Below are 19,244 nucleotides of genomic sequence, written 5' to 3' on the forward strand. Positions count from 1 at the left end.
TATGTGCATGTTGCTATGTAAACTCATTGGAGAAGGCCAGGTTGAAAAAGTGCATGTTGCACTTGGAGCAAAAAGTGGGGAGATTTGCAATGGGCCTTAGCTTCTGTAGTTGTTTGTGTCACAGTCTTGGTCTGACCCCTGGGAAAGTTCTGTCTCCTGCACAGACAAGATATATCTTTATTGTAGAGAGTTGCATTGTACCAGAGGAGCAGAGCTGTTGAACACAGGCTTTTTCCCAGAGCTTCAGGCAATCTTTTGGATATCCTGGGCCCAGGTGACTGAGGACCACTGAGCAAGCTGAAGATAAGGGCAAAGGCCCAGATCCAAAAAGGTTGAGGTGCCTAACTCCCATTGATTTCAATGGACGTGACGTTCCTACATACCTATGAGGATCTGGGTCCAAGACGTGACGTGGTTTGATAATGGTTACGGGAAGCCAATGCAGAGAGTGAAGGGCAGATGTGATGTACTCACCGTAGCTCATGTTGGTGAGGAAAAATGCCATAGCATTCTGTACTAGTTGGAGTTTTGTAAGCTCTGAAGCCTTCGTACCCAGGTATATTGCACTGCTGTAGTTCATCCTGGAGGTAATGATGGTATGTATAGCTGAAGTCAGGTCATTATCTGCCAGGAAGGGATGCTTTCAACTGAGCTACAATGATTTGCACAAATTGAGGATCTGGCCCGTCCTTGTCTCCAAGATAACTTGTCAATTATCCATGTTCTTTATGGCCCCCATCACTATATAGCTGAACATCTACACAGGTTTCAAACTATAAAGGGTTTTATAGAGCAAAACCAACAGCTCCAGTGCAGACTTTACAGTAAAGGTGAAATGTGATCTGTGTGTGAAATTTGATTCTCTCTCCCCCCACCAATCCAGAGCTCCTATCTGTGCAAAACCTAGGTGTGTCATGGTTAAGTTCATACTAACATGGTCCACTGAGGGAATGGCACTTCAAAGATGATCAAACATATTTTTAGGGTTGGATCACATATATTGACTAACTTGGTTAATTTTAATTAAAACAACAGAAACTTATTCTTGTAAGTAATAATGAAGATTTAACACAACATTACATGCAAAGAAGCACATCTCTAAGCATACTTTCTGACTTCTACCCTTGTTTCTGACTTTTTTTCCTCTTTAACTAAAAAGATTCTACCAAAAAAGGACTAATGGACCAATCCAGTTCAGATGTATTTATTTGGTACATTCCATTTAACTGGGACAGTTAATCAGGAAATCCACTTAATCGGCAGGAAACTTATTTAAGCCTAATGATATGCAAGGCTGGGATGGCTGCTTTAGGGAGATGGTAATTCTGTTTAACTGAGATGTTTTTAGGTGACGTAATGGTTCAAATTGGTGTTTAACTCTTTTTGCTTCAGTATCATGCTGGTTCTGTGTGTCTGTTCTAGCTACAGCTTGCAGTACACCTTACGTGCAACACAAACTATTTCATCACTACCTGCTAACCTGTATTTTCCATACCAACTGCACCTGCTAAGTGTCCTACTGTAGTGCCTCCGCTCCATGGACCTGTCCAGTAATGTGAAAAAATTGCTGCAGCATTACCATTGAAATGGCATCTTCTACTAATCAGGGGAATGTATCACTAGCTCTGGGGATTCTTTTATCTCTAGATGTCTCATTCAAATCCAGCCCAGAGCAGCAGTGACTATAGCTCGTTGAACATTTCTGACGAAAACCAAACAAGTCATGCTTCCCCCCGTTTTCTAGTAGTAAGCTACTGAATTATAGTGGTTACAGCTGATGGCTGTTCAGTCACCTGTAGGACATGATTTAATAACCATAGTCCAATTTCTTAGTAGAGCGATTATCTATCTCAACTGTGCCATTTGCTGGCAGTCTCAGGAGTGAAACCAAGCAAGGAATGGGCACGGAGACTCGAATGTTCTCTCACTTCTAGAGATGGCCTCTCCAAATCAGCATTCAGTTGTGCTGACGGGTGGTGCTGGGAAGCTTGTATATCTGCTGCCTCCTCCGAACCTATTCTGCGCAGAAATAGAGGTGATACGTTCCAGGGCTAGTACATTTTCTGAACCATTAAATTGACCAAACTGGCAAGAGGAAAAAAGGACATGGGTAAAGATACTATTTTAAACAAGATGCAAAGCTTGAGTAGTTTCCACGGTATGAGGACTGTGTGCCAGCATAACATGAGCAGGCCATACTTCCAACAATGAAGAGCTTAATAGCAGCAGTCAGTTCACGCTAAATGAAGTGAACAGGCTCACTGCTTGAAATTAGACCCTATTAAATACTGTGGTGTAGGTCCAAGGTAAGCAGCAAAAGAAAATTGCAACCCGTGTGTGGAGTTGAGAAGAGCAAGAAGGTCGTGGAAAAATGAGTAAGCTGATAATATAATTTTTAAATGACCGAGCAAACAAGCTGCTGCCTTTGACCCATGGCTAAGATAAGGGAGGGCAAGAGCTGGAAGTCTACTCATTTAAGAACAATGACAAGATGGACCTATCAGCAAACCAGTGGATCCCTTTTAAGTAGGACTTTTTCTATCATGCATCTCCACACCGCCATTATTTTACCCCAGCTCTCTGCATTTGAAACATCACTAGGGACTTATGTTGAACACAGTTTAATGGGGGAAACTTAGGATCAACCCTGGCCAGCTAGCCTGGGTTCAGAGATGTTGAACTGTGTTTATACTATATCCTAACTGGCGTTTCACATTATTTTAGTGAGCACGATTTTTTGAAAACATCGGTTTTCCTAGACTAGTCAAGGCTTAATTGGAGAGGGGACAGAATGTTGGAGCCGGGCAATTCCACAAGGGTTGGGATTAGCAGAGGGGGCAGCAGCTGGAGTGAGGAATAGGAAGGAGAGCAGGGAACTGTGTGGGAGGGAGAAGAGGAACAAAATGGGGGAGAGGAGGAGTAGGGTAGAGAGAAGACAAAGTAAGATTCAGCAGAGACTTGCTGCCATAGGTCCCCTGCTGGCCCTGGATCCTTACCAGTGGTGGAGCAGAGGGATCCGAGCATGAATGGGTAACTCATCTAATTTAAAACTAACTCAGTCACTATAATTTAGGTGGGGAATCCCCATAGGGTTGCTATAACATGTTCAATATGTGACAATGCAGAGGTCACCATAGCCCTTGCACTTACTCCTCTTCTGCTGACTCAATATCTTCCACTCCACTTCTTGCAGATGGACCAGCCCACCAGTTCATGATTTCATTATTTGTGAGAGGCAGAACAGCTGCAGTTTAGGAATTTTAGGAAGAGGAACATGGTGTTCATAGGAGACATAAATCTACAAGAATCTTGTATGAGCCCCTGGATTTGGTAATATGAATGGATCCGTCCCAGCACTGTGCTCCAAATCTTCCTCCTGCTGCCCATCACCTCTCTGCATTCCTCTCCCACTGCCCTTCTCCAACCTTTCTCCTGTTACCAGTCCCAACCCACTTATTTTTATAACCCCCGCCCCGACACACACACGCGCGCGTGACAGGAGGAGGCAGAAAACAGAATGATGCTTCTCCCTCATCTGTGTCCTGTTTGACTCTGCCAGGATTTCATCTTCTCCACTCTGAGGTGAAGGGAACAGTTTGACCCTATGTTGCTATAAAAAAAAAAAAAAGTGAAATGGGATCTGGGTATCTAAAGTTAGGATTTTTATTATAGCTAAAGCAGTTTTATTTGAGGAGACCAGGAGGGTTACAAATGCTTAAACTGGATAGTTGCAATAATTCTTTTAAAATATTGTAATTCAACAAGCACTTCCTATTGATAACAAATGTGAACTAATTTATATCCACATGAAAACCAGTAAATGTGGTTTATCCATAGGTTTATCATTATTATTATTTTATTATGATATATGGCCAGAGTAACTGTAAGCACTATAGTATAGAGTTGGATGGAAGGTTAAATGCTTTTTTGAGACCATTATTCTCTTGCTAATCATACGCTCTCTGAAGATTCATTACTGGAAGCATAATTTGACTACCATTACAACAGATTCTACTTTAGGCTTCCAGGCAGCAGCAGCTTGACGGTGCTACGGAAGTTAGCCATTAATTTTTAAATGGTATGAATGAATATTAAAATGTAATCACCAGAGGAGCAAACTAAGTTTTTTTCATTTATTTCTTAATATCACAGCTGTACAATTTTCATACATACAGAAGGAAATGCACATTGGATACACAATGGCATTTGGCTGCATTTCCGATTATAATACAGTAAGTGCAACTCCACTTAAAAATTTACATTTATACACCTTATACAAATTAAAGATTGCTACACTATTATCTGTGACAGTATAAAGCTTGATTTATGTTAAGTTTCATTACTAAACCACTTCCTGGTTAAATATAAAATGTACTCAATCATTTTAAAATGGCCCTTGTGGTACTCGGCCAGTATATAAAATATTTGTCATGTAAAATTTAACCATTTACTTTTTTAAAAAATAATCTTCTAACGCTATTTAAACATTTGTTATTGAACTGTTATACTGACACACTCTGTAGCAGAAGTTATATTTTACCTTCTTGTTTGATCTTGCATTGGTCATCAGTGAAAGAAATTAAATTTATAATGTACTGTTTTATTCAAATACAACCGGATGGCTAAATATTTGACAGTTTGCTGGAAAGGTAAATAACATTCCTCTATAAAGGAAAAATGAAATTACATTTAAGAAATATTTGTTATCTAAATGTTAATGGGTATAGTGCTACCAGCACAAAAAAGAAATATTATATTGTCTTTAGCTCCATCTGAACACTAAATTTAAACTCTTATTACATGTTTATTAATGTTGGTCACCAGACCACTTTCTTTTTACAGCTGTATCAAATGGAAAAAACAAAATTGCTCTTATTGCCGTCCCTATAACAGGAATGGTTTAGTTTCTAACCTCCTTTAAAAATATACATTTTACAATCCTTGCACCTCAACAAAGGTGACACTGACAATAAATACACTGGTTGGTTGGTTTTTTATTTTTCTTCACAATCAAGAGTCTACAAACTACCTGTTGTAGGCCCTTTCTTTTTTAGATTTCTCCAGTGCTTTGTCCATAGTTTTCTCATTTTCTCCTCTACATTTAGGGCAGTACCATTTGCCCTTTGGTTTATGATTGAGTCCCACACATGAAAAATGAAACCACTCAATTGGGCACTCATCATTATCACATCCTATCATTTCTCCATAGGAGACTTGATTACACAAACAGTATGTTGGTTCATTGGGATCAATAGGAAGATCTGCAGGGGAAGCCTCCCTCTCTGCTTTAGCCTTAGACCTCTTCTTTTTCTTGGATGTTTTTGCTTTCTTCTCCTTTGGTGTTCCTGAGGTGATGTCATCATGATCATGATTATTAGAAGCGTTTTCTCGATTTTCATTATTTCTTTGCCTCCTAGACCTCTTATTGTTGGGCTTTTCAGCCTGAGTGATTGTCTCATTCTTTGACTTATCTTGGCTGGCTTTGCCACTGTTTCCGGTGGTCTCATTAGTCTCTTGACAGGTCTCAAATAGTTCCACATGACTGTCCACTTGCCTGGTTCTATTCTCAACAAGCTCCACCATCTGACTGACAATTTGGATCTTTTCGTCTCCCAGTTCCTGACTCCGGATCAGTGCTCTCTGTATGCAATGCAACAGTCTTCTCTTCTGCACGGCATCAGTCTCTCGTTTGAACTTTTCATAATAATCATCCAGCTCCTTTAAGATCTCTGCAAAGGGGAAAAAAAAAAAAGTAAAACTATAAATATTCTGCACATACAGAATGGCTGAACAAAACCTCCCCATACTATTGCCTCCCAAAAGCAGCACTACTTTCTTGTAAAGTACAAAGCTGATCAAAGGCAGCCACACTGAAGTTGAAATCTGACAACAAGTGGCTCACATCTACAGCTGATTAGTTGGTCTCTCTGGAACAGAATGCAAATGCCATGTAGTTGAAATGTAGAAACGTATTATTAAAAATAATTTCATTTTAGACCGTTACACCCTGTGCAAGTTTTGTGGGTGCAGCAGTATGTGATGTCTATGAAGCAGCTTGTCACAATGAAGGGAAGTTACAGATTGCCAGGTAAGTGGCCTAGATCTTCAAGTCTTTTCCTTTTAGACAAATCAATGAAGTAAAAAGATTATTTTGTATTTCCATCATTGGCAACTACAAAATTTGTTCTCAAATCAGAACTAAGAAATATCATAATGGTTTTTCAGACCATCTTTCACGTATTAACATTAACCCTCTCCTTAAAAAATAAAAGAAACTTCCCCCAAACCAAAGATGACAGGACTGCCATTTACATTTTGGTCCCAAGAAATGCTTGAAACAGGCAGAGGGAGAGCGAGTGAGTTAATCACTGCAGAAAACAGATGCTGAGTTATTTAGTAAAGGCTATCATACCTGACTGCTGATGCACAAGAATTCTGAATGCTGTAAGGTAGGTCCTGAGCTACAATGAGCTTTACTCGATACTGCCGGGATGGGGCTTAAAAGTGTCTCTAAGGCCTTGTCTACACTACACAGTCAACAAAAGTTATGCCGACAATCAACACCTGGTATAATTAAATCACTTGTGCATGTTAACACAACACTCCTTCTATCAGCGGCATGCGCCCACAGTTGGTGCTCTAGCATTGACAGAGAGCAGTGCACTGTGGGTATTTATCCCACTGTGCTACTCGCCATCTTCTGCAGGTAGGAGTTCTGGGAAGGCGGAGTGGATTGAAGTGCATCATGGGTGAGGGCTCCATATCTCATGAAGCAGTTTTTTCTGTACCATCATTCCATGGGCTTTCAACTGCATTTTGTGGCATTTTTCAATGGCCCCTGTTTACTGTGCGCTCGCAATCTCTGTCTGAAAGGATGGATCCTGCACTGCTCTCTACTGTTGTAATCACTGTTATGTGTAATCACACATCATGGCTGGTCGTACAGTACATCATGAGCACCCAATTTAAACAGGAATCAGAGGTGCCTGACCTGTTGTGTGCCATGGAAAGAAACACCAGATTGCTTTTGGCATTCATGGAGCAGCTGCACATGCTGCCCCATCACTTTTGGGATCAGGAGACAAGCGCTGAGTGGTGGGATCGCATTGTTATGCAGTCTGGGATGACAAACCGTGGCTGCAAAACTTTTGGCTGCAGAAAGCCACCTTCCTGGAACTGTGTGCGGCGCTCACCCCAGCAGTGCGGCACAAAGACAGCAAAAATGAGAGCTGCTCTGTGAGTGGCGATGTGTGTAGCGATTGCTGTGTGGAAGCTGCAGACTCCAGACTGCTACCGGTTGGTCGTGAATCAGTTTGGAGTCTGGAAGTCGACTACTGGGGCTATGTTAATGTAAGTGTGCAAGGCAATTCATCAAATCCTGCTACAAAGGACTGTTACTCTTGGCAATGTGTGTGAAACAGTGGATGGCTCTGCAGCAATGGGATTCCCTAAGTGAGACAGGGCAATAGATGGCACGCATATCCCAATTTTGACATCAGAACACCTTGCAACTGAGTACATCAATAGAAAGGGGTATTTTCTCCATGGTATTTGCAGGCACTTGTGGATCACCATGGGCGTTTCACTGACATCAACGTAGGGTGGTCCAAAAAGGTGCATGACACATGCATCTTCAGGAACACTGGTCTGTACAGAAAGCTGCAAGCAGGGACTTTCTTTCCAGACTAGAAGATTCCAATGGGGGATATTGAAATGCCCATAATGATCCTGGGAAACTGGACCTATCCCTTACTGTCATGGCTCATGAAGCCTTACACGGGAAAACTGGACAACAGCAAGGAGCGCTTCAACCAATAGGCTAAGCAGGTGCAGAATGACTGTAGAACATATGTCTGGCAGATTAAAAGCAGGCTGGTGCTGCCTTTATGGCAAGTTAGACCTAAATGAGGAAAATATTCCCATGGTCATAGCAGCCTGCTGGGTGCTCCATAATATTTGTGAGGCTAAAGGTGAGACGTTTCCTGGAGGGTGGAGTGTGGAGACAGATCACCCGGCGGCTGATTTTGAGCAGTCAGATACCAGGGCTGAGGTGCACCGGGGGGAGAGGGAGAGCAATTTGAATCATGGAGTCTTTGAGACAACATTTTGACAATGAGCTCCAGTAATGTTTCATTCTATACAGCACTTTGCCATGCTTTGTTAACTTGCCACATTGTATGAAAAATTTGATGATTCCTGACCGGGATGTATAGTCAGCAAATGATGAAATTGCCACTGTGTATTAATTTCAGCATCAACCACCATGTTTTGAAGACAAAGGGTTTGTTTTTATTAAATACCAATTAACAATACACAAAAAAGGCTTGGTGGGAAGGGAGATAACAATGAAGGGCAGTGTAGGCTCTCATAGCTGTGCGTAAGTCCAGCTATCATTTTGGAAGCTGTCCAAAGAGGTGGACCAGAGTACCAAGATGGGCCGGGAAGTTACAAGGAATGTGTGGGAGGAGTTTGGGGAGGGCATGGAAAGCAGTTCTGTATCAGTTGCAGGATGGTCGACAACGCATGAATTCTGCCTGCAGCATGATTAGATGAAACTTCATCATCTGTTTCTCCTCCATCACTTTTATCATCTGCTCTTGGCCCATTAAATTCGCTCCTGGCTCTTTCTGTCCTGCCTATTTTATAATTTTATTTTAAAATCTCTCTCTGCAATCTGCGTTCTTGTTTTTCAGCCTCTGAGGATTGGAGCACTTCTCGGAACATGTCCTCCTTGCTCCTCCTTGGTTGCTTCCTTATCTGGCAGAGGTGCTCTGCCAGTGTGTAGGGCGTTCCACTGAAGGCCACATCTGTAGAAGCACAAGAAACAATAAACAGAAGCATGAATTTTAGTGCACGCACCGCATGGACTCATTATAGTAAAATGCACCTTTTTAAAAATATGGATCAGTTTCTCACTATTTCTTGGCAAGCACACAGCTCAGCAAACACCCTAAATATGGTGAGGTAGGCCCGGGGGATGAGGGGGTGCGCTCAAGATGGGGCAAGGGGTCCCGGTGTTTTTTTTAAGGGGATCACTGCAGGGGACTAGGGACAATATTGTAAATTCTGCCACCATTTTCCACAGGCAGAGGTCATTGAAGACACTATCTCACTCCTGAAGGTAAGCAAGGATGCATCTTTTGCATGCTTGCAGCTTCAGACCAGGTCCCTATGCTGCTTGCCTGTGTGCCGCTTTGGTTCCTACACAAATGATTGCCAATTGACACTGGAAGGTTTCCTACAATGGGGGAAGGAACAAAGCAGCTCTGCGAAGGAACCATCAGCAGAGGATTGGCGAGTACCTCCAGGAAAGTTTCCTAGAGATCTCTCTGGAGGATTCCCATGAAATCTCAGTATGCATTAACATGCTGTTCCACCACACTGCTTTGCTGCACAGGGTAATGTAAAGCACATGTCAACATAGTCTTGTACATTTCTATCCTTTCACCCACTTCTACTATACAAAGCAAAGGACAGCTCTACTTCATATAACCGAGCAGCATCAATTCAAAAAGATCACTTACCAGAGCTCTCCTCTGCCACATCATGCGCACCAGAGATGGACTGCTGGGACTGGCTAGACCCCTCCGGAGTGGAAAAGAGTTCCTGACTCACCACACCACTGGATGACCCTAACATGTGCTCCACATCATCCTCCAACTCGACCTCCTCATCCACGACTTTGTTCTCAGAGCTGAGTCCACTGTCCGCAGCCCCATCAAAGTATCCATGGGGCTCTTGGCACTGGAGGTGGGGTTGCTGCCGAGGATGGCATCCTGCTCCTTATAGAAGCAGCAGGTCTTCAGCGCAGCACCAGAGTGACGGTTTGACTCCCTTGCCTTCTGGTACACCTGCCTCAGCTCCTTTATTTTGACACAGCACTGATGCATGTCCCATTTGTAGCCCTTATCCAATACTCCAGAAGAAATCTGACTGTAAGGGTACGTCTACACTACCCGCCGGATTGGCGGGTAGTGATGGACTAGTTTACTAGTGTAGACGCGATAAATCAATCCCCGATCGCTCTGCCATCAACTCCTGTACTCCACTGCAGCGAGAGGCAGAAGCGGAGTCGATGGGGGAGAGGCGGCAGTCGACCCCGCGCCGTGAGGACGTGAGGTAAGTCAATCTAAGATACGTCGACTTCAGCTATGCTATTCTCATAGCTGAAGTTGCATATCTTAGTTCGATTCTCCCCCCCCCACCCCCTCTGCCCAGTGTAGACCAGGCCTAAGTATCAAAGTTCCTACAGCTGGAGCAGAGCTGGGACTGCACAGCCTCCTCACCCCACAGCATCAGGAGATCTAACAACTCAGGTGTGCTCCAAGCGGGACAGCGTTTGTTGCGTGGAGCTGCCATGGTCAGCTGGAAAGATGTGATGTGAGCTGTCCACACTGAGCAAACAGGAAGTGGAATTTCAAAAATTCCCGGGCCTTTAAAGGGGGAAGGGCAGATGCCTGGGTGCAAGGCAGCAGAGTACAAACTGCTGACCAGAGCGGTCAGGATGGATATTGTGGGACACCTCCTGGATGCCACTTACAGCAACATAACCAAGCCAGTGTCCACACGGACACTTTGCCAATGTAACTTTGCCGCAAAAAGCTCTATGCCTCTTGTTGAGGTGGTTTTATTTTGGTAGCAAAGCAGGAGAGTTTTGTTAGCAGAAGGAGCATTGCAGTGTGTACACCTCCACTGCCTTGTCAATGAAACCTGACTTTTGTTGACAAAACCGTAGTGTAGACAAGGCCTTAGGCTACCATTCTATTCCTCCAAGTCTTTGGCAGGTGAGAGCCAGAGCCTAAGGGTTGCTAGATCAGGACTGCAATATACAAACTATAGGTATATTTCAGGTATTTTATTTCCTTTTAAGATGTGTAGGAGGCTTGGGTCCATGCCTGCGCGTGGCCATGTCCCTCCCGCACCAACATATTCTGTAATTGTTGAAATCTGAGTAAATACATGCATCTATTGTCAGTATGTATTTAACCAAAGAAAGTAAGAATTTAGGACATTCAAGTATATTTGGCAACAGTTGAAGCAGTTATCTCTGATTTAAAATAGTAAAAGTGAATATATGCATTTATAAACCAAATGCAGATAGTCTTGAAGTAGCACTATTGTAATACTTACTATAAGAATGTTTTCAACAGACTCTGAGAGTTTTGGAGAGAGAGAAGTTTTAAAGAGTCAAATATGTGATTCAAGAGTTCATAACTGAAAAATAGACGGCTGTGTTTGATTTGTGCTCGTTTCATCAAACTCCATTCAGTGCCAATGAGACATGTTAGAATCCTTTCCCTTTCACCATCATATATTACTCATTCCTTATCATATATTATCTAGAATGAGGATACTTTTCTCTCTCTTTTTTTTTTTTTTTAAACTGCATCATGGTGTTTCTCTTTCCATTCACCTTGCAATGAACACACAGGCTGCTGAGAAGAACAGTTTAGCTTACTAACCAAGAACGAAGGTGTTAGAAGAAGGTAACACTTGGCAGAAAAGTAACTCAGTTAACCTAATAAATGTTACAATCCCACCTATATTTAAATGAAATAGCAAAGCTCTGACTTTGAATTTTACAAATGTGGCCATTTATCTCCCTAATAAGACTTTCTTTTGGACAAGAAAACATGCTAATAGCTATTGTTACACAATTAATACCAACAAAGCTGTTGCTATTTAGGCTTTGTCTTGATTAGTATAAAAAGGTGTTTGTTTTTTGATAACATGTTAACTAACATTCTAAGACTCTAGTTTAGCTACAGCTAGTTGTACTATAGCAGGTAGAATTGGTGTGAATGTGTTAGCTAACCTTCTTAGATTTCATAGAATATCAGGGTTGGAAGGGACCTCAGGAGGTCACCTAATCCAACTTGCTGCTCAAAGCAGGACCAATCCCCAGACAGATTTTTTTTTTTTTTTTGCCCCAGATCCCTAAATGGCCTCCCCAAGGATTGATCTCACAACCCTGGATTTAACAAGCCAATGTGCAAACCACTGAGCTATTCCCCCTCTCCTTTTATCCTAATCAAGACAAACTCTTAGAGATTAAGTATGTTGGGAGATTAAACATTTATCATCATTATTCCCAATAACTGAAATTCATAAGTCTATATTCCAATTTTGTGGCACTTAGCCACTGTCATTAGTAGATTAGCCCACTTAAATTTGACATACAGATAATCTTTCTAGGAGAAATACTTTGCTTTATGGATATCCAAAGAATGTTTCGCTATAGGCTACTAATTTTTTTTTTAACGACAAAATAGTTTAATTCATTTCTCCACACCTATTACCAAGCTTCATTTTAAATAATCATATATGCACATGAAAAATATACCATTATCACACTGCTAGTATTGCTCTACTATTTAACATATTGGGAAGGCATATTTCATTTAGCGATAATAACCTTGATCCTGCTAGTTGCGGAGCACTTCCTGGGAGGTACTAATCAAAGTTGCTCAGCACAACACAAGATACTGAGTGATACAGTTTGCTGCTGTTTACAACTGTGCCCAAATAAAAAGGGTTGCTCAGCAACAAGTGGGTGTTCTGATGGATGGAGTTGGGGGACTGTTGTACTTAACTGTGATACTAGATAAGAAAAGAAGTTTCTTAGCAGCTATTTCAGCTGAAAGATGTGCCAGGCTCTAATTTGTAATATTCCTTAGACAAGCGGACTGAGTAGCATGACTTGCTTGTCCCCTCCAGAATAGCTAACACTAATCCCCCCCCAGGTAAATACTGTATAGGCCCCATGCAAGAGCCTAGCTGTTTCAATGTCTCCCAAGATAGTCAAATACCTATGCAACTACCTGTGAGTCCCTGGTTTTGCTCGGTCACCTGTACGTTTAAAGCATGTTGGGAAAGTTACAAATGCAAAAATCACACACTGGGAATTCTGTGCACCTTGTAATGCCGTAGGCTGCAGAGGACAAACATAACTATGGGTTTTCTTGCTGTATAGCGTCAGAAAGCCCACCACCTGCCATAACAATGAAAACATAAGCAATACCCTTCAGCCAATCTTAAGTACTGCCCTAGCTGAGCTAAACAGTTTCTCACAACACACACAAAAATTCTCTCTTTGCGACATTTATTTCAACATTATCCACTGCTCTGCACTGAAAGCTTCTAAGCCAATAAGATCACAGGCTTAATGTATAGCTATAGAGATAAATCTATCTACCTTTTTCTAATATTTGCCCAGCTCCCCTGTGACCCATAGTTGAATAAGAGTCACAGATTTATTTTCAGAGTTTGAAATATTTACCTCACTGTTTCCACTGATTGATGGCAGCAAGCTCAGGCCCCCATAAAGGTAACTAATTTGGAATATTCAGTGTTGAGCTGGAATAACAGCCAACTTCTGTGCTGTTATTAAGCACAGCAGACTGCTTGATGCCTGCAAGGGTATAAATCTTTACTTGTGTCATTTTAATTTTTTTCAGGGAACATAAATGAAAAAGAGGCTCTATTTCAACAGTCACTTAAATGGCTTTGAGTAGGACCCCCCCTCCCCCTCTCTTCTAACAAAGATCTAGAGGCCAAGTAACAGGGGACACTCGATTACTCTGGTGGAAACAGATAGTTGCTACACCCTATGATATATCTGCCTATCCTTTTATATTGCCAATGGCCTGGTGTGCATGCTCTCAGGTTGAGGCTAGCATAATCATTTCCCACCATTGCTAATATTGGTACAGCTCCATCAACAGACAAAGTGCCAGCAGCTGCCAACATTTTAATCACTTTCTCAATTAACCATGCCCAGAGTAGGTCTAAATGGCATACTGAAACTCCCATTGACTTCAATGGGAGCAAAGCGTGGCCAATGCTAAGCACTTTTCAGAATTCCACCTTCAAAAAGGTGACTTTTCACAAAGCCAGATGGAAACACAGGTATTGGGCTTTGTTAAAAATAGCTTTGTTAGAGGTAGTTTGGGGGAAATGTATATTGTATATGGTAGAACCTCACCAACTCAATAATTAGGAGAGCAGTTACTAATTATTAAGTTAGCAACTCAGTAAATGAATAGTGGTCCCAAGGATATTGCGTTACATGTACTTTGTTCCTTCACTCAAGTATAACTCTGTTTTGTGATACTTTGCCATACATTAGTAAGTTTTATATTTTTGTACAAGTAATGAAATCTGAGTCCTGGCACCTTATCAAAATGCTCTGCTCTTTATTATTTTTTAAAGGTATGTCAGGAGAGACCACTATTTGTGTGGTTTATAAGGATGACTGTTTAATGAAGTGTGTATTTAAACACTATCACACACCATAAATCAGCAAAATGCTATGCAAAATTCAATTAAGTTTTATTTAAGGAACAATCCCACATCTAAAATAACTGCCAAAATCTGCTGTAAACTATATTTATAAGCCCAATGGTAATATATATTTCTAGGATCCCCCTCTCCCTATCAACATCTGAAGAGATTGTTGTTTGAAGGAAAGCTAACAGCTGGTTACTTTGCTTTTTTAAAAAAAATACATAAACAGTAGGATGGGGTCATTTTGAAGGTTATTGAGAAGAAATTCATAGGCTGTGTTCTGGACTTGCCAGCCAGGTTACCCCGGCACGGGGACGGGTGTAAATGGCATCCCTCTATTGAGATGAAAGAGAGCTCCCTGGACACGGGCGTGGGGTGCAGATTTGCAAGGAGCCTGTTTCCGGGCTGGGAACCAGGCTGGGGGTTGGCTGTTGCACGCCTGGAGTGGGGCTGTCCAGGCGGGGGCCAGGATGGCTTCTCTTCCCCTCCAGGCTGGAGATGTGGGGCGGAGGGGCTGAAGGGTTGGGGGCGTCGGGCCAATAGAGAGCGGCCCCGCTCCGTCTAGCTGGAGCTAAGCCCGGGGGCCCGCAGCAGGAGCGCCAGGCCCAGGCGCAGACAGCGGGACCCGAACCCCACCCGGCGCGAGCTCGGCCCCGAAGCGCCTCGGGCCGCGTCCCGGGCTGAGCAGCGGGATCCCCCCAGCTCCGAGCCCCGCCCGCACAGAGCGCCCCGCCCCAGCTCGGAGGCCGCGATGCCGGTGGCGTCGCTCCCGCCAGGGCGCCTCCTGCCGGTCAGACGGAGAAACGAGGGGGAGGGGGAGGGGCGCTCGATTCCCATCCGCCGTTCCCGGCTCCTCCCCGCGCACCGCACGGCTGCGCTCCGCCGCCATTACAGGCGGGGGAGGGGCACTGGCGGGCGCTCAGCCAACCGGGAAGGAGCTCTCTCAGTCTCCTTCAGGAGACTCCGCCCCTCCTTAGCAACCGGTCAGTTGCCAACGCAGAACGGACAACCAGGACGTGACATCAGGCTATTGTTCTTTGAACAGGAAATGGGCCCAACCGAGTTTCTCCTGTTTTTCGGAAGCGAGGGAAGGAGGCGAAGCAGAGTCTGCCCGCTACCAATCAGAATCAAAGAGTACAGGGATAACCCGCCTTTATCCGTCCAACACGCCAATCAGCATGAGAAGTGGGAGGAACCCGTCCCTTCCGGTGCAGCGTGCCAATCGGAATCAGAAAGCCCAGAGCTCAGTTCTCCGGCGCAACGGACCAACCAGAATGGTAAGACCCAGAGAGCCCGCCCACCACTCCCAAGGGTCCAATCAGAACTAGGAGGAGGAGACAGACCAGGTCCCCCACCTAAAAACGTGTCAATCACAACCCGAAGGCCAGAGTTGCGCCCACCTCGCGCAGCCCATGGCGCCAATCAGAAACGGGAAGGCGGGGGGAACCTCAAGATATTCAAATCAACCCCACAAAAAAGTGGCTTCGGAAACGCCGCGAGGAGGCGGAGCTAGAAGGCGGAACAGCGAGCCCAGGCAGTGAGCGGCAGAGGCTGAGCCGTGGGGGCAGAGCCCAGCCAATAGCGCGAGGCGGAGGCGGGGCGAAGCACGATATGCTAATGAGGGCTATAAATGACGCAGCGAGCGGGGTGACTGACTCCGGCATAGCGCGGACGCAGCGCCTATTTGTACTGGGCTGGTTGTGCAGGAAGGCGCGGCGCCCTACACCTCCCCCCCTTCCCCGGCACCGGACAGCGCTGCCCCGACCCAGCTGAGGCCCCTGCTGCCGTTGCCTTCGATGGGGCGCTTTCCATCCATCTCTTGCCCGCGTGGGGGATGCCCGCAGATCAGCGGCAAGTGCCGCAGAGACCAGCCCCCCCGCCCCGTACAGCAGGAGGGGGCGCAGAGGGGTCCCCTCCAGCACCCAGTGCCACCTTTGCCGGCAGCGTCCAACAGACCCTCCCCACACACAGCAAGTGACAAAGCTGCTCCTAAGCCCACGCAAACTAACCCCTCCTTTTCCTCCCCTCCCGCCGGCCGTGGGGCAAGGAGACGGCATGCCCCGGAGTGAGTGCAGCCAGCATGCCGCGGGGAGGGGGCACTTAGCATTCAGCTCATCCATAACCCATCCAGCGTTTTTTTTATATAACCCCCCCCATACACACACACGGGGGCTGTTTTACAGGGTGAAACGCACCCCCATTAAAGAGAGACTTAAGAAAGCAAACCCTGCCCCCCACTCGCATCTAAACCTCCTCCCCCTTCTTCCCTAGCAGCCTCTCTCCCTTACTACAGCCATAATGAATACTGTACATTCCTAAATGTTGTTGTGCTGTAATCTCTCCCTCTGTCCACCCAGCACTTTCCCCGGTACCTACAAAACCTCCCCCCACAACTACACACCCAGAAATAGCCCCACAAACCCCGCTTCCCTGCCCCACGTCTTCTTGTCCAGTATTTTACACTGAAAAGCAGAGTCCTTGCTTATTAAGAGAAGCCGGAGACCTTTTGTTCCGCCCCATGACAAGAGCTAACGCTGCAGATCAGCCCCTCTCTCCTCTTCTAGACTCTCTTTTCCTGCTTTCCTCCTCCTCCCCAAAATAAAACTACCATCCCTGCAGGGTGCGGGGGGGGCGGGCAAGGGGTGCCAGGACTCAGCTACCAAGGAAAGAAAAAACAAACCTAACCCAGCACCACACACACACAAGAAAGCACCTACCTTGATATTTGGCGTCAATTTCCCTCATCAGGGAGACATTTCTCTGCAGATCGAAGGGCAGAGACTCGATGGAGTCCAGATAATCCTCCACATAGTTCACGAGGTGAAGCTGCTCTCCGTTTGCAGGACTCAACATTTTCATCCGGCAAGACAAACAGTCTTCCTCCCCCCTTTCTGTGCGAGAGCGAGGGCTGCTCGCTCCAAAGACGACAGCCCCAATCTGCACAGCTCGCTCCTTGCCCACCTCTCTCTGGCGCTCCCCAAAACCGAGAGAAGCTACATCTGACTCCTCTCTTGTGAACGCCGAGGGAGAGAGACACACACGCACCCTCCGCTAGTCCCCACCGCCAGCAGCAGCTGATTGAATGGCTGTCGTTGTGGGTAACTCACGAAGGAGGTGGTAGGAACAATCAGAGGGATTTGTGTGTGCGAAGGGGGAGGGAGGGGGGCTCAAACCAGATCCTCCGTAACAATCTGGAAACAAAATCTGTTGTGCAAAGTGTCTGACAGAAACAGCAGCTCCTCTGGGCGCCCGTGTGCCGCTCCTATCCTCTCTCCTTCCACGCTCTTCTCGCCGCCGCTGCTCCCGTCCCCGGTTATATTAATGCAGCCTCCCTTCTCGCTATACGCCGCACTTGATCCAACGTGGAAAACCCAAATACCAGTTTCAAACACTTGGGAAACATTCAGCCCCGCCACGCAGCGCGCATGCGCACCCCTCCCCTCTACACACTGACCCTCCCCCCCACCTCACAGCAGCAGTACTAACGCTCATGTGCATATTTATTATCTCTGCACCTCCTCTCCTTACTCACGTTTAAGAGCAGGAGGTGGGGCTGCTGCAACAGCAGAAACAAGCGGGGGGAGGGGGAGAGGTTGAGGTTGTGCTGCTGCTGCCGGTAAGGTACAGCGGGAGCAAATGTTTTCCACAGGCGTTTGTGTTATGCCGAGAGGGTACGGGGAGCCAGAGCCCGGTGCTAAGGAGGTACGTGGCCAGCTGGAAAATAGCATGGTTACGTGCAAGAGCTCTGACGCTACCGGGAAAGTTGTGCAGGGTGCTCAGATGACGGCGATGCACGGGACGTTTGCACATGATGAGCTCAGTGGTTGGTGCTTTTACACGGGAGTCACTGGCACAAACTTTGTGCAGCTGGTGGAAAAGGCTGCGCTGTCCCGGACAGCCGCTCCCGCGGGAGATTAACGCCGCAGGACCGGAGGATCATGCAACGCTGCTGCTGCTTCAGCCCCAAAATGGACCGCCCAGCTCACAGGCACGGCTCCCCCGGGGTCCCGCTGAACGGCCACAGGCCCAGTTTGAGTCTCGGTACCCGGATCCCCGGCCCCTAGCGGAACCACCGCCAGGCAACAGCATCAATTCAAGAGTCACCCGGTCAGCACAGGCTGCTGCTGACATTCCTGCCAGCCAGTCGTGTCCCGCCCCGCCGCCCTGCGAGCCAATCGGAGACCGGAATCGGGGCGGAACAAGCAATGACAATTCTCCCTGGGACACCGCGACAAGGCAGGGGGAGGAATGCGCATGCGCCTTCTCACGAGGGAAGACGAGAAAATGGAGGTGGGGGAATTAAACTACATTTCCCAACAGCCCCTGGGTCCCGTCCTGAGCATGCGCTGTGCACGTGTGCACTGCGGGGCGGGCAGGAAAATCCCTCGCACGCAGTCCGCACATGCCCATGCAGGAAACAAAGGGGTTACTGGGGAGGGAGGGGACAGCGCGTGTGTGTTGGGGAGGGTCTGCGGGGGGCGCACGTGTGAGGGGGAGGGAAGTGCCTCAGGGGTGTAAGGGGGGCATGGCCTGTGGAGGGGGAGGGAAGGAAATGGGGGGGGGGGGTAGAGCCCAAGGGGTGTTGCCCATGTGAAGGTGGGTGGAATAGGAGTGGGGGAGCTCTATGCAGCCCCGTCCTCTGTCAGCTTTCTGCCCTAGGAGGTCCCTGTGTTCTTAAAGGTGATCTGATGAGAACAATGAAATTCATCCCCCCCCCGCTCCCCCCGCCCCTTTTTCTACTTGGACTGCTCAAGAAGCCCCGTAAGTCTTCTGGGTCTCCCTTGGCTCACCGGAGATGAGGACTGGCTGCGCCTCTGGTCAGGACCTGAAGGGGCCAGCTTGTTGTAGCTTTAACAAAATAGCTTTTCATCCAGCAGTTTGAGTTAAAAGCCAACCAAAAAGGAAAAACAAACAAACCTGCAGGAGAGTTTTAAACTGCCTGAAGAATTAATCACATC

General features: G+C 46.1%; 1 protein-coding gene across 1 annotated transcript; it reads right to left on the minus strand.

The window, feature by feature from the left end:
• Positions 1-3,716: 3,716 nt before the first annotated feature.
• Positions 3,717-17,706, minus strand: ING1 (inhibitor of growth family member 1). The gene is made up of 2 exons (XM_034758157.1): positions 17,004-17,706; positions 3,717-5,729 (listed from the first exon to the last, which is right to left on the minus strand). The coding sequence occupies exons 1-2, from the start codon at positions 17,143-17,145 to the stop codon at positions 5,026-5,028; spliced, it is 846 nt and encodes a 281-aa protein (XP_034614048.1). The 5' UTR covers positions 17,146-17,706; the 3' UTR covers positions 3,717-5,025.
• Between the last annotated feature and the right edge of the window lie 1,538 nt (positions 17,707-19,244).

This window comes from Trachemys scripta, chromosome 1, assembly GCF_013100865.1.
Source record: "Trachemys scripta elegans isolate TJP31775 chromosome 1, CAS_Tse_1.0, whole genome shotgun sequence".
Taxonomy (NCBI): domain Eukaryota; kingdom Metazoa; phylum Chordata; order Testudines; family Emydidae; genus Trachemys; species Trachemys scripta.